The sequence below is a fragment of the Coturnix japonica genome, chromosome 2 (assembly GCF_054131305.1).
Source record: "Coturnix japonica strain WE chromosome 2, WE-NBRP24, whole genome shotgun sequence".
NCBI lineage: Eukaryota > Metazoa > Chordata > Aves > Galliformes > Phasianidae > Coturnix > Coturnix japonica.
In genome coordinates this window covers 84,391,719-84,408,453 of record NC_140664.1, presented here as the reverse complement: position 1 = coordinate 84,408,453, position 16,735 = coordinate 84,391,719, and the positions used below count along the sequence as shown (strand labels likewise).

At 40.1% G+C, this 16,735-nt stretch overlaps 1 protein-coding gene across 1 annotated transcript in view; it reads right to left on the bottom strand.

Moving 5' to 3' along the window:
- MYO10 (myosin X) overlaps positions 1–16,735 on the bottom strand; it is a 144,587-nt gene that overhangs the window by 83,860 nt on the left and 43,992 nt on the right. Inside the window, exon 3 of the mRNA XM_015854415.3 lies at positions 1,520–1,678. Within this exon, the coding sequence (XP_015709901.2) occupies positions 1,520–1,678 (159 nt within the window). The remainder of the gene's footprint in view (positions 1–1,519; positions 1,679–16,735) is intronic.

The window sequence follows — 16,735 nt, the reverse complement described above, 5'->3', positions numbered from 1 at the left end:
CTAAAAAATATGCTTATAAATGGATAAAGTTCTCATAAAATTATGTCAACTATTTAATCTGCTTTTCTCAAGGTTTCTGTTCCTGGAGTTCTGTCCCACTAATCTACTGATACTGGCACAGCAAGACTGAGGGAACCAGCCAGGAGAGTTCTTACATCATCCCTGGTTACACATACAGGACAACAGAGACTCTTTCATATGCAATTCAAAATACACCTGTTTTTTCCAATCACCTTTATTCAGTCAATCAAGATCTGCCATTACAAACAGCAAATAAACCTGTTTGTCTAGAAACATACACTATGCTGAGCATCAAGTATCAGAATATCCTAAGCTTGTTGTGACAAGCTGAGACATAAACTAAGACATGTCTCTTCAAAACAAGGATATTTTTCGCCTCTTCAGAACATCACCCCCTTCTGTACACACACTTGTTAGAAAAGACTAACATCCACATCCCACATCTCAGTACATCTAATTGCTCAGAAAACTTTTCTGTTTAAACTTTTACACATATTAAGTGTTATAGTCTAATCTAACAGTGCCAGCAGAAGATTAAACTTTTCTCAAAAGTTCTTTTATTTCCTGCAGGGTTGCTCACATACACTGTTCATTTTTTGCCCACTGTTTCTTCTAAAAGAAAAAATAGTCCATTCATTTTCAGAAGAAAAAAATATAGACTGCTGTAAAGAGAACTACATCAAAATGTAGGGTTCTCAGTACAAGCCCCTTTACAGGTAACTTACAAAGGAAGAGGGCTTCCTTATGCCCTCTCTTTCTGTCATAAACAAATTTATAAATAAAGGAAAATTTTCACATTAAGATATGTTAATTTTATTTCTCGTATCTTTCCCATATTAAGTGTGCTTCTAGATTCCAGAAAGATTAGTACCTAATATAACCAAGACTAATAAATTATTTAAAGAGCAGGTTAACCTAATTACAATCTAACCCTCATATAGAGCTGAGAAAACAGTATTGACTAATTCTTAGTTTTGGGGATTCCTAAACAGCTGCCTGCTTTCACATACCCAAAACTCTATCTCTATTTAATGGCATAGGTTCTCTGCTTGATGATCATAATACCATTCCCTTTCTATTATAACTGTGATGTTGGCCACAATTGGACCTTGGACCTCTAAATGACAGTTGCAGGCTAAGTCCCACTGCATTGTTTCCAGTGATGTACACAGCATACAACATTGGAACAAGGAGGCTGAAGGAGGTGAGAAAAAACAAGACTCCTACACACAACCCTGCCAATGCAGCTGTAAAGAAGCATATGTAGTACAGTGGTTTTTTGAGGCTTGCCAGGGAGCACCTTGACACCCCCGAGCTACCGCCTCCTACTATGACTGATAAGAAGTCTCTAGACAAGGCAAGCTTCAACACTCTAAAGACACACAAAGAACTGGAGAATGTTAAGAAGAGAGATATCACAGAACTTCAAAACACACAGCAGTCAGACAGATGAAAACATTGGCTCTGGATATTTTTCTTAAATTTAGAAGAAACTTACATAGATTTTATCTTGCTGATATCGTTGGAATAAGTTATGCATAATGGAGCCTTCATGGAGATCTACTAGTGCTGCCATGTCTTCCACACTCTCCACACTTGTCTGATGCATAGGCGTTACTTTTTGGTGTGTGATGGTGCTCTGTTTATAGGTGAATACCTGAAAGAGTTAAAAAATAAATAATAGAGAACACTCTCAAAAACTCTTACCTGAGCAAGAAGCTTTTATACAAACTCATATTCTCTGTACAGTTCATCAATGAGCAGACTTGCAAAACATTATATTCTGCCATTCACACCTTCTTCCCGGGCTTCTTTCACAATAATTAATACCCCAAACAGATGCACAGGGGACATTCAAAACTATCACGTACTGGCAATACACTGAGGACAAAGGGTTTTTTTCTAAGCCTAAGCCTAAAAATGTTTTACACTGCAAAACAGAAAATAAATAAATACATAAATAAATAAAAAAATAAATAAATATGGATCAAACAGGCTACCAGTGTTAGCATTTTATCGGAAAACAACTTAGATGTTAAATGTTTTCATCCAGTTCTCTGATAAGGAATGCTACCAGGTTAGGTTGTGCTTCCTAATGTAATTAGCACACTAAGTTCACCACACAGAAAGTATTTCAAAGTGAATGGCTGCACTAATTTATAATTAATGTACTTTGAAGATAAATTTCAGAGGCACCTTCCTTTAGAGGCTACAAATGAGCAGTAAAAGCCCCTTAAAAGACATAATTCAAATACTGCCATAGAACACTTCTACATATCTTTTGTAAAGCTATCAAAAGTACACTCAATTGTACATATCCCCAAACTAGTTAAACAAACTTTCAGGAACACCGACGTCGCTGAAGGTTATAAACCGATTGCTCAGCAGCACAGCTTCCCATTTCCTGTTGATTTACATCTTGGCAACTCATCCTTATAGACATATGCCTGCATCTCACAGGCAACACTACATTGCAACACTGGTCCCTGCAAATGTCATCACTGCAAACTACGAAAGTAGGTCAGGGTGTTAATGCAAATATTTTAATAACGTGGAACACTAAAAAAACAAACCTTCCCAAATCCTTTGAAATAATATTTAAAAAACCCACTGAAAGAGTGCAATAAGCAGCAGCCTGGTTGTTTATGAGCGCTGCAGGACTGCCCGTGCAGGCTGGGGATTACGCAGCAGTATAGAAAGGAAAGGTTCTGCTCAGGAATGAAAACCCATCAAACGTTTTTCCAAATAAAAACATATGTATGCTCCTGCTAATACAAGGCTGAACAAGGGCAGTAGTTTAATCAAAGAACAATATTCAGGAAAATGGATTCTTAACACTTATTGCTGCATGATTTTGTCTGTCTTGCTGAGGCAAACAGGGGAAAAAAAACTGAAGGAGCAATGGGCGGAATGCAGAACAGACTTAACGCTGAAGTTTTGGGTAGGATAACCCACCAGCTGACTGAGGAGAATTGCCTGATGAAATCTGTTCACTGAGATCATATCCCACACTGAATATATCAAATGTTGGCACAGACATTTGAACAGTTAGAGCTGTCATTCATAACAAAAGAAAGTATACCAGGGAAAAAGAAGATAGAGGGGACAAATTTCTAACAAATTCTGAAAGGCTGTGAAAACATCAGTGGGAAACACAGGTCATACGAACAGAGAAAGGAAACAAAACATTATTTCTAGAGGAAAGGATTTTCATACTTGTGATATCTAGTCTTTGACATATGATGCAGAGGTTAATAGGCCATGCAGAGCATTCCATACATCAATAAGCAAGTTTACTGATATTGATGAAAATTCTCCAAGGAAAATAATAAAACAATTGACCTGCACATTGCAGAATGACTTAAGACTGTCTTCACGGATTCATCCTTTGCATTCAAAACCACAGTTTTCTCTCACTCAGGTTCATCTTTCTCATACTTCCAGCTCTTCCACACATTGTATTCTTGTTTAGATGTGGAAATGTCTCTGGGAGCTGATTCTTAAATGTTCCTCTATGCTTCCTTATCAACCAGCTAGAAAAGACACTGACTGAACTCGGTGGCTGTCCCCAAGACTGGAAAAAACAACGGTCTCTTCCCCATGTTTTATTTTCATCAGAACCATACATCCTTCAGATTCCCTAACTTCACTGTACAACTTCAGCAAAGTCATCTAACATCAAAGCCATTAGACGAGGGCAACAAAATCACATGCATAGACCTCATGTCCTTCATATGGGCTCTTGGTAGCCCTGCTGCTCGAGCCCTGAAAGGCTTGCTTTGTTGTTTTTTTTTTATCTTGACTAATGCTTTTATTAGGATATGTATGTGAAAAGGCTGCCTTGAACTTTAACGTTACTAATTAGAAGGTCACGCTATGAAATATTACAGCAGATGAAATCCTCAGGAAATAAAAATTGAGAGCTATTCAGTGGGGTCAGTGTGCAGAAAAGGAAGATAACCAAGTTGGCTCCTGAACTTTACAAAGACCAAGCTGGCAGAACACAGCAGTGTCCACCCTCAAGGATCTTGCCAGCGTTTCTAGAAGGTCAAGAAAAGCATACAGGAAACTTGGAACGAAATGTAAAACAAATAAGAATTACAGCAAAAACTGCTTTCCTTTCAAGATATAAATGGTCTGAGATAACAAACATGCTGAATATATGAAAAACTATAAATTAAACCCTAAGAGAGCATGCAAAATAAGAACTCCCAAAGTCACAGTGGAAATGAAAATTAGAGGTTGAGATAGGAAGGAGCAATACAAACAGCAACAACAGATGGAACAAACTCAAGGAACATAAGACTAAACAGTGAAATCAGTTGAACTCCAATAAATGGTACATCACGAAGAAAGCATCACATATCTAAGCTGCTTGAGTATCCTTACCATGCCTTACCTTACCACTGTGATGAACACACCAAAAATAGACTCAACCACCTTCAAGTAGCCACCTGAAAGCCCGGGAAATGAATGGGCCCCAGGCAACAAATAAAAAAAGGCTTTCACAGTTGCTAAAAGGTTCCAAAATAAGGCAGACAGGAACTATCATATGCCCAAATATCAACAGCTTGCTGAAAGAACAACCATACATGCAGGCTAAAGGAACACTCTTTACTAACAGTCTTGAAGACTGAAAGAGAGCAATTGTGCTACTGAGTTAGATTACTTTCTCTAGTAATAATGAAGAAATATTGAATGGACAGGTAACTGAGTACAGGAATACATGAATGAACATTAGAAATAGGGTCACATGCAGAAAGTGTGAAAACAAAACACACTGGCATGGTTTTGAAAGCCATTTTCAAAACTTTGATGTGACATCCCCATGTTCTGATTCATGCTTATTTAGAACTCACCAGAATTATTAGCTCAATTCACTTTTCTCCTAAACATGGTACACTTTATTAGCCTCGCTGTGACATGGCCATACTCAGAGCAGCGTTGAGATCCACCTGCTCCATAACCATGCTCCTGGCAGTACTCAGAAGTCCTTCCAGTATTCCCTCAAAGGGGAATACCACAAAACAATATCTAATTTATTTTCTACACATAGAAACCAGGCCTGAGCTCAAAATCTAATGAAAAATATATTTGGAGAAAAGATTTAATTTGTAAATGCAATTTATTAACACCAGGAAAGAATGCTAGAGCAGATACTCAATGACAGGAGCACACAAGCTTTCTCTCTTGCTGTGTCATTTCATGACATGATGCCAAGTGACAAAAATACCTGCTTGAATAAGGGCATTAATCATTATCAAGGGATTTCACAACAGCTGAATCAAGTGAATTCACAATAATGCTGAATTAAGTGCTTAGTTAAAGCACATCAAAAAGCACACAATCCTCATTTCTTGCAAAAGCAACAAGTCACACTCAGGGCTTCCCAGCCTGTACACAGCCAACACACCATCAAGTCTCTCAGGGTGGTTTTCACATGGCAGCTGTGTGTTTAGTTTGACACCAATGAACAATAGTGGATGGGAAGATGGTCAAAAGTGTGCTAAAATGTTCCTAGTCAACAAATAAGTATTTGAGTTATGACAGAATCTTCATCATTTTAGAGAGATTTCTCTAAGATTTTTTTATTTAAAGGCAGAAATGAGCCTACCTATACCTTCTGCACACAGAAACAACCAGTTAAAAATACTGGCTTTTGTTCATCCTCTACTGTTAGTCTGTGTAGAGGACCATTTTTTTTTGTTTCCCTCATGTTTAGAAGTTAGAAGAATGCAATAAATCTTGCAAGACCTCTTTATACATGACTCCAAACAGAAACAAGAAGACTCGAGCTCACATTAAAATTGCTGAATGCAGCATTCCAAAGAGAAAAATAAATCATTAAAAGCTCAAGGACCTGGAGATTGAAAACAAAAATAAAAATCTAGTGGTTTACTTTTTTTCCTGGAGAGAGCTACTGGTTAAGTGCATGCTTTAGATACAGGACAAGGAGGTGCTCACACAACTCAAAAGCAACTTAATACCAAAAGTAATGCAAAATAACATTGTCATTCTACTGTCAGTAAGATAACAGTGTGACCCAAGTGATGCTTCTATCCAATAACTGTTACACGGTGCCGTGCGTCCTGTTCGTCCCTGGGTATCCGCGGCTGGACCAGATGCCAACACAACAAGGGAGTGCGTGGCAAAAGGCATTTTATTAAAACAAACAGACCCTTATATAACTTTTGGTATAGAACCTGCTAGAAAGTGGGCGGGGCTAATCCCGCCCATCATGAATATTAACTAAGGGGGAGGGACCTGTCCCGTCACATCCTGTGACCCCGCCTACCGCCTAATACACTACAAATAACTTACTGTTTCTCTGTAACAGCTGACCTTAGACATTGATCCCGTTGTCCCAAAACAATCTATCAGGCTACAAGATGTACCAGTGCACAAGGCTTGCTTTGATACAATATAATTTAATCTTTCTCAAAACAAGAGAAAGTCATGAAGATGTTTCTTATCTATTAAACAATGGAGAAAAATTAAATAGGCCTTTTATGTCAAGAAAAAGAATATTACTAACTAAACTGATTTTGTTACCATTGTAACACTAACAGTGGCCTTTCCTTCAAGCAAATATCTGGTACACAAGTTACTGACAGTCAGTTTCTTTTTGTTCCCATTTTACAAAATTCCTCCCTACCTACCCCTAGGAGTCACTCCATTCCCCATCTTCCTTTCCCAGTCAGATGTCAGGGAGGTGGTTGAGTCACCATCCCTGGATGTGTTTAAAGCCATTTGGATGTGGTGCTCAGGGACATGATTTAGCAGAGGGTTGTTAGAGTTAGGGTAGTATGGTTTCCTTGTGGTTGGACTTAATGATCTTTAAGGTCTTTTCCAATCAATTCTGTGATTCTATGTCTGGATTCTCTGCCCATTACTGGATCTACCATACTAGATGAGCAACACAGAGTTCTGCACAATTATCTGTTTTGCTCTCACTCTCTGCTCACTTCAGGTCCACACAATTTTCAACCTTAGTTTCTCCTCTTCCAAGCCTTTCCCCCGCACAGATTCATCCCTTTTTGAACTCCAGAGTGTGGGGAAGCACAGTGCCAGGCTGGTGAACACTGCTGTCACTGTGGTAGAGCTCTTCTTTGCTTTTTCCCTACATGTTCACCAGAACAGTAAGCTTGTCTGGTCAAGACTTCTCACCTAATGCCTATTCTGCAAGCACTATTTCAAGACCATTTATTCCACACACAACCAATTTCACAGACAAGCTTTACTACTAAGTACAAACAAGCTCCCATTTACAGGTTCAGTGATCGTGACCCTTCAATTGAGCTGCCTATACAGACAATAAAGAAATTTAATTCAAATTAAACCCATCAATTTTACCCAGATTATTCTACAGCAAGCCTCTAGGCAGTCCATACTAGTTCCAATGAGAAAAGAAGTGCACCTATAATTTCTTCTCAAATGACCTTGTATGACCTACAGCTCTCTGCATTTGAAGACACCACAAAGCTTCATTTTTAAAAAGCCCACCCACCTATAAATACTGTAGTGCTGCAGAAAACCTGAAGCATTCCTGGCACATCACCACTCCTTGCTTCAGCATGGAAAAGTACCCCTTTCTGCCTGCGAACTCAGAAGAGAAAGGATTGCAGCTTCCCAGGTGTTTGAGAACAACAAAAAAAGATAGAAGACCGACCATAAAATGTGACTTAAGATCCATGTTGGACAGCAGGTCAACTGCAGGGCCGGAATGCATCCTAAGTCATGGAGGATTCCTCCAAGCTGCAGGGCACTGAGACGAAGCAGAAAGCAGATCCAAGCACCTACTAGTGGAACAAAGAAAGGTCCAAACCAAACTGCTATGGCTCGGGGGGGATTAGAATGCCCCAAATCAGCCCTATAAGAGCCATCCCACTAGAAGCAGCACCTTGAAAAAAGAGGTAGCAATGAGTCTACCCTTGCTTCTAGCATGAACCACTTGAACTAGCTCTAAGGAAAAGCAGATGAAAACTGTTATTTCCTTCTCAGAGGAGAAAACCAAAATGTTCCCTCTCAGAAAACCCAAGAACATTCAAACACCAAAAGCTCAGCAACAAAGGAACCCTTCCGTCACCTTTTATCCATCATTTGCCACGCAATAGAATGTATATTTCCAGACAATGCAAGGCACTGAAAGCATTATTGTGACTGTCAACACCAGTTAGAGATGGAGTGAAACTCACAATTTTAAATTCATAGTTATTCAATGATTCAGATGAGATAAACAATGATTATTTGCAATTGAATGAACAAGACAGAATTTGAATAAAATGCCCTGCTATCAAGAACTGAAACAACTCTATTCAAGAAGCAGCCTGCAAACTGCACCAGCTTTTTTGAGTCACACAGCAATTCATCTCAAAAAGTCTTTTTTCTTCCAAAAAAATAAGAAAAAACCTGCAGGCAGCTGATTAGAATACCTCTGGGTCCAGAATATGAACAGTCTTTGTGTAATGTTGCAGTAATAAAATAAGAGGCAACATTTATTTGGCAGCTCGAGTTTGAAGGGGCCATTCATGCAAAGTCAGCCTTGCCCTGGATGAAGGCTCACTGAAGAAGGTTACACCCTGACAAGGCCCTCTGGGAGAAAGAACAAAACCGGGGCAATGTTTGCATGCACCTTTCAGCCTCATTTCTCTCTGTTGCTCTTTGCACCACGCTCATACGAACTGACTTGCAGGTGCAGACAGACTCCGAACTCTGCAGAGACCTTGCCTTCTGTTCATCATGTCCTTTGATAATGTCACCAAAGCTGGTGAAGGTAGTACAGCAAACGAGGATGACAGGTGGGGTGCACGTGGTGCAATTCTCTGGGAACAAGGCTATTGCAGCACTGCAACCACTACCAACTGACTTATCTATTCTTACACACTTGGCTCTGCTGTCCCAGGCAGCAAAGAAGCAGAGACAGCAAGCCTGGGAGAAAATTAATAAAGGAGAATCATAGAAGGGCTTGGGTTGGAAGGAACTCCAAAGATCATCAAGTTCCAAACCCTTTGCCATAGGCAGGGCCACCAACCGCCATATCTATTATAAGACCAGGTTGCCCAAGGCCACATCCAACCTGGCTTTGAACACCTTTAGGGATGGGGGCATCCACAACCTCTCTGGGCAGCCTGTGCCAGCACCTCACCACTCTCTCTGTAAAGAGTTCTCCCTGACATACAAAAAAAGGAGATGCAAAGGAGACTCCTCTACAGTATCAGCTATAAAAACAAAGATGTTCTTGCAGCATCTGATGCTGAAGGCATCTCTTTTGTTCCTACTGGAGAAAAAAGACAGTACTTGATGGGATCAGGTGCTCCCAGTAGGTGTGCTGCAGGTAAGTCAAGCTGCTCTACAGCACAGCCAACACCTAAACAAGGACTTAACATTAAGGAATGTGAAAAAAATAGGCAACACAAGTGCTGGAAATAATAAAGTACAGCTTTTAATAAAACAGAAAAAAAATCAATGTTAAGTGAGTTGCCCTAAACCATCAGTCTAGCAGGACAATAAAAAGAAATAAAACACAGAGATTTTTCCTGAATCCAGTGTTGAAGTTGAAAATGCCTACTGAGTTAAGTATTTTATGTGGACTTTTGTGATTTAAAGACTTTGCAACTTGCATAAGCACAGGAATTCATACATACACAATTTTAGCTTTCAGATTTCCAGACAACATTAACTATAAATCTCTTGTAATTTAACTATGTTTCCATTTTATTTAAATTTCTCCAAAACTTCACTTGGTTTCTCCTATTATAAATACCACTCACCTCACAGCAATAATATTTAATTATATTCAAATAACTTTTTAAAATCAAATGACTTTTTGTTCACAACAAGAATGAGTCTGTTTCAGCGTTACCTTCCCTTCTTAATTTAAAAGCTGCCTTTTAGATCCTTCTGTATTTATAGCTTTCCAGAGAAGCAGAACAGGCAAAAGCTAAACATGACAGTAAATTTGTAGAGCTCTGAAATCCTCTTTAAGAGACTAATTTCCAAGATCATTTGATCCCACTCTGCTAAAAATTTTTGTGCTATGAGGAAAAAAAAATTCAGAATATGAAGGATTGGTACAAAGTTCTGTATGTTCTATTTATAGGCATTCAGAAATGGTAAATCCAAAGTGATGCACGAGCTACTCATTTTAACAGACAACAAAATCCAGAGTCCCCTTCATATTTTATTTTTAAAGCTAATTTTAAACTTTTTGTATTATATGGCCAACTGTTTTGTAAAGACAAGCCAAAATCCCCATCTTACTGGCAACAGATACTCTGCTCTCCTTTCCATGTCCTACGCCCCTGCCTACAGTTACTGCTGTTATTCCTGAAAGTGGGGACTGGGTGACAAATGATCCAAATGACACACGAATCCTGGCTCCCATACCAGTCCCTGTCACCCTCATTTTTTAAAAGAACAGAGAGTCTTTTCATTATGCCACTGTTTACCCGTTGTTCCTGCAGGTTGTCTGTGGTGAGAGGTTTTGACACAGTTGTAACTGCTAGAAACAGAGCCAAGGGCATATTTTATTCACAGCCCAAAGCCTCTTCATTGAAGGAGTCCTTTTAAGACTTAGCTCCCTATTCAATTCTCTTTCTCCAAAAAGCTAAGTATATAATGCTAACTTACATATGAGGATGTGGGAGTGTAAAGGGGAGGAATTCGAGCCCTGAATGCAATAAGCTTCTAAGCACATCTATATGAAAGTAAATAGGTACATGATGACACATAATGCATAATGGAGACTGTTCAAAGAAGAATTATAGGTAGGTGAATGTAACACGTGGCATGTTCCCTCTGCATACAGTGCAGTTTTTACAGTAGCTTTGTTCACAAGGCTACTCTATTTCAAAGTTAACTTTTATCATGAATACCCATCTCGAAAGAATTCATCAGCCTTTCAGGAAAGTGCTACCTGAGGAGAACACAGCAAGGCCAGTCCCTCTGTTACCTCCATCACTATATTCATTAATCCAATTACACAACAATCAGGAATTTTTCCAGCTCTGGCTGAAAATAACCAGATGTCCTCAGGTGACACGGGAAAGGGGTGACCCCTTTTTTGCTGTGTGCCCCATTCTGAGACAGAGGCAATTAATTACAGTGTAGGAAGCAACAGATCACCCCTCAGTGGGTCTCCAAAATTGCCTTTCAACCTGTTCACGTTAGCTCTGGGTCTCACAACAGCACAGTTTCCTCCACCCAAGTACGTGCCACAGCTATCAGAAACTTGTTTTTTCCTTGTTAGTAGTGTTAGCAATATGACCCTTATTTAGGTAGCATATCAACACCTATGAAGTCCATGAATGGAAGTACTGTCACACTAGAAAACGGGCACAGACAGCTCACCCAAAGTCAGAATTAACTAATGACAATGACATAGCCAATAAAGGCTGTATAAGCATTGGTGAGAACAGCACAGCCTTGGGACAAAAGAAGTTTTAGGCATACTGCAAAGCATACACGAGGGCTAAATCAGACCTGGCTCCATACAGTGCCAGTAGAATGCCCTCTAAGTATGGCTCATGAAGCAGGATGCTGGTAATGTGTAGTACAAGGACACAGAAATTCCTGTCTGGAACCAGCCTGCATCTAACAAGAGACCACTGGTGACCTCACTGCTCACCTTGCATGGACCAGCAGTAAGGCCAGTATCACCCTTTCTGTGGTACCATTGCTCCCAGGATTAGGGGTCCCTCAGCTGCTCCCAGACACAGCAGGGATCACAGGGACTGGGATAAGGTGAGGAAAGAGTGCCAGAAGCAAGAGTAATTATGAAAGAGCAAGACCACATTCAATCAGCACAATGAGGGCTGACCCACTTCCCCTAAAACACAGCTAGTTGTGGCAGAAAGCAAGCCTGCTGTAGGAGGGGCTGGAACAGGTCTGGACTAGTGTGAAACAAAGCTGTGTGCATCTTCTGACAGCAGCCAGCCGGCCAAGGGCCTTTCCATAGAAGTGTAAAATCACCGCCCACACCCTGAGAGGCTGAGTGGGACTGCATTGCCCCACGCCTCTCAGGGGGGCCGCTACCGGCAGCTCATCTGCCAGCTCTGCACGTTTTCCTCTTGTAACTCCATTTTTTTTCCTGGGTTGTTTGTTTATTTTTAAGTGATCGTGTGCTGGGACAGACACACACACATACAACAGAGCTGAAGTCTTCCAGACCTCCTATCTTCCAGACCTCCTCTGCCTAAGGACAGCTCTGGCTTCAGATCAACAAACACAGCTGACTTTTTCACAGCATCCAATGATCATGAAACCGCAGTGAAGTGAAAGGGAGATAGTGGAATAAGAAGCCAAAAAAGAAAATCTACTATTTTTGCTATAAAATTTTACACTTCTGGTACAAAGAGGGAAAGATCTTTTGAAGACTCAAAGAGGAATAAGAGATGCATGTGATGATGTACTAAAAGCCTTTTTTCTCTGTTTCTTAGACTCACTAAAGCTTCCCCTTTTTACATCCTTTGAGAAAGCTGTGTGTATTTCTCTTAATTTCCTGTTACTACACAGGTAAGAATCTTGTTTCACTGCACTCATGAAGAGCTCGTTAAATATGAAACCTCCAGATGTTTAAAAAAAAAGAGAGAAAGAAAGAGAGGTAAGTAATTGGCACTGCTAGAACTCAGTCATTCCAGGGCATGAATCAACAAGTATGGGCAGATGTAGTGGTCAAAAGATGTAACAGATTTCAGGGTAGTGTCATAAGTTTTACTTTATGACATGGATATTGCGTGAGAACGTGCACTACATGCAGATAAGGAAAAGTAGTTGCTTGTGGCTGTAAAAGTTAGACAGACTGTTCTCCAAGTCACTCCCATAAAAATCAGCGTACAAACTTGTTGGCTTACACTTGAACTACCAACCTCCTGCCTTCCAAGAATCTAAAGGACAAATTTAACACATACAACAGTTGCCCACTAATTAAAAACGTGCACAATTTGATTTCTCACAACTAACCTGTGTTTGCATTAGAAAAAACAATTACATACTAGATGGCATGTATGCGTATGTTTGACAAGCTCAGTTACATGTGAGCCATGAAACAAACAAAGAGCAATTCATAGCTCCCAGGGTTGTACTTCTATAGTTGTGTCACAGTGATGAAGGAGACAGACAAGGAAGGTCTGCTTGGGAGATTCATGGTTAAGACAAACTTCCCTATTAGTGAGTAGTAATGCCCTCCACGTACACTCCCAGGACACACTCACCTAGCCAAACAGGTTTATTTTACAATGTTTTCTGATAAATGTCACATTTTAAAACACAGCTAAAGAGATCAATGGGAAAAGCTCCCCTGCAAGCGAGGGAGGGCTGCTTTTTTTCCTCCTATCTTAAGAGCAGTGTTCTCTTCCTCTAAAGACACCACCCATCTCACCTCCCAGAACAGGCTTGGCTTATTACATGCACAATCTTGTCAAGGGTGCAGTCTTCCTGCTAGCATACAAACTATTTACTCTTATTACAGACACTTAGAGTGCACAGTCCTTTATGTGAGAGAGGCTCAGAAAGCAGGGAATATAGCACTGTGTCCACAGGGGACTGAGCTGAGCTGGTGAACCCTGTTGGACTCCAGGCAACAGCAGGCCCCAGCACCCTGCACTGAAGTGAGTACATCCCAGCCCTACTCCTCTAACAGCGAGAGCTCACTGAAAATTGCAAACAATCAGCATAATTCGATACGCTGTTGTTCCTGATTCTGGCAGAATGCAAAAGGAGCTAAGATATTTTATTTATTTTTTTTAAACTCATTTTAAAGAAAGAAAAAAGGAAAACAATTTCTGATGCAAAGGATGTAGAAGGAAAAAACGTAACAGAGTTGCTCTGAATGTTTTCATCCGTATCAGTTAAAAGCTAATGGGAGCATTTGCCCCTAAAGTAACACAAAGAACTGTAACATTGTTCTGAAGGAGGATTTTTTCAAAGTCACATTCGAGGAAAAAGAATGCATTAAAGACTCACTTAGCTTAGCTACACAGGGCACTAGCTAATGTCATGCTACCCTGAGAGTATTTACTTCAGCTAATGAAAGCTGTTTCTCCCTACTCCCGCCTGACCTATGCATGTTTCAGAACCAAGACACAGATTTACAAAAGACACACTGTCAAAACACAATCACTCAGCTTCACGCATCAACTCTCTACTCTTCTGACAAGTCAAGGATTTTTGTTACAAGTAGCTTTAGTCTGTGAGATTAAAGCAGAAGTTTCTAGAAACATTTACAAGGGGATGTTTCAATCTTCTGGTCAAAGAATACCAAGCTAGAGAGATTATTATTATAGTAGAGCAGCCATGTAACAGAGAAAACATAAATTCAGTTTCCATTTAGTAAAGCCTCAGCCCTGAAATATTGCAAAACTCTTTTCTTTCTCCTTAAAAAAGCTTTCATTTATGACCTAGAAGCCTTTTCTCTGGCAAGCATTTTTTTTCTTTTTTTTCTGGTGCACAATTAATGGCCCTCAATCCCTGTCCGGCTGATTTTCCAAAGCCTGAGTTGAGCAATGTTCTGAGTGCTTCTCAGCCCCACCTGCTCTCAGCCCAGAGCCTCCAAGTCCCCAGCATCAGTGATGCACCAGAGTAATCAACATACAGGGAATGGCGTGTGTGAAGATAAGGACTGCAGGAAGGGCACTTCAGAACAGTCAGAGCACAGAGCTACAGCCTAATAATCTTACTGTAGCACAGCCCCAGGACTGCAGTCCTGCTTAATATCAAGGCATTTATGCAAACACATGCTCACCAGCAAGGAATAATGTCTCACAAAACCAGGAATACAGAAAGTGTATCTGTGGATACAGCAGTGCAAGACTGGTTTCCACTACACCAGCATGTACAACATTGATGTACTCTAAAGTCTTCTCAAAACTCAAATGGTCATGCCTCCAAGTAAGTGGTTAGGCTGGCTACAGACAGGATATAGACATGAAAGTAATTCCCAATGAGACAGGAAAAAAAAATCATCTCCACTAACTATTTTATTTGGAGTTATTTTATTGCCCCAAACTCTGCCTGAAGCTGCAAAACAGGCATAACAGAAGCCAATTCAACAGAGGACTATAATTCCATTAACAAGAAAGGGTACTTCAGATCTGCAGTTCCAATTACCTCTGTACTTTTTTAAGGGCCTGGTAAGGAGACATGACAAAGTAGTCATAGTATTGAGCTGACTCTCCATCAGGTGACTTGTAACTGATGACTGACTCTAAATCAACTGCAAAATATGAAAAATGTTATGATATAAAAAAGCTTTAGGATCTATACTGCAAGTTCTTTCATCATCATAACATGAATCAGACACAGCACTAAAAGCAAGTTTCTTATATGCTAATGCAAGTACATATAAAACTAACCTTCTAAAGAGACCAATTTCTAAAAGAATCAACTTATGTATGCATAAACACACATATATATGTATAAACATGTATGTGTGAGTATATTTTTTTTAGTTCAGCATAGCAGAATGCTTACCAACCATTCATGTATAAGACAAACTATCTGTCACTCTGCATTACAATAGCCTGAAATAAAATTCTCTGTGGCAATCTCTTTTTTGCATTTTTCCATTAACATCCACACAGATAAACAAGCTGTGGATGAGCAGGCAAAGACCTCTGCAGTCAACTTTATCAACAGAAGTTCAGTATCAGTGAGGAATCACCATCTCATTTAGTTCAAAAGACATGCTGGTGCAAGAAAACCATACTTGTCTCTTGCATGGACTGAAAATTAATATATATTAAGTCATTCTCAAAAGACTCCTGTGTTATCAGAAAATAACTGCTGTTGTTTGGAAATGTTCAATTCTGGAATTCACAGTACAGTATGGAGAGGAAAAAAAAACCCACAGGAACATACCTGTTGAACACCCACTAGCAGCACACTTATATGTTAATAGAAGTTTCCAATGTGTCATACTACAACACAGTCCTCATGGTTTTACATTATTTGGATCTCACTGCAGCTGAAATTTTTAGAGGAAGAAGAGAATCAAAAAGGAGATGTACAACTCAAACTCAGTGCTTAGAATTTAGACACAAAAGTCTTGAAACACTGAACTGTACATGGCAAAAACATGACTTAGTGTCCTTAAAAGCAAGCTATTTACCACTATTTACAGGTTTTTATTTGATTGATTTATCTAGAACCAAAACAGACACCCTTATCACAGGCTGCACAGAAACGGAGCGTTCTCACCACACTACCAGCCCACATCTACCACAGAACATTTCACCTCGCCAGGCAGGGGAACACACCACACAACTTGCGTAGCTCCAGCACCAGCAAGGGAAGTTGTTGTCACCTAAAGGGATGTAGCTGGCCTACCAGAAGCCCTTCTGCAGAGGACAAGTTGAAGAAAAACACACGCAAGGTGTACAGTCCTTCCATTAGATGGAGTCAGATAACAAAGCTGAACACGCACTTTTCTTGGACACCTGTTGCAACTCACAGCAAGCCACTGAGGCACCTTGGACAAGCTCCACTGTGGACAGAACACAAGCAGGCACTGATCTCTTAAGGCACTGACTTGTCGGCATTAGAGGCCCTGCTGCCACGGCAGGTCTGCACTGGATCCTGCTGAGGTAGCTCTGATTCACAAATACAAATTTTCCTAGCTGAGGCCTCGACCTCAGCACAGAACGTGCTTTTCGGGTGAATTTTCATTTCCTCACAGGGCTCCTAGGGTTACTTGTTCCAGTGTTAGCCACTGAGAAGT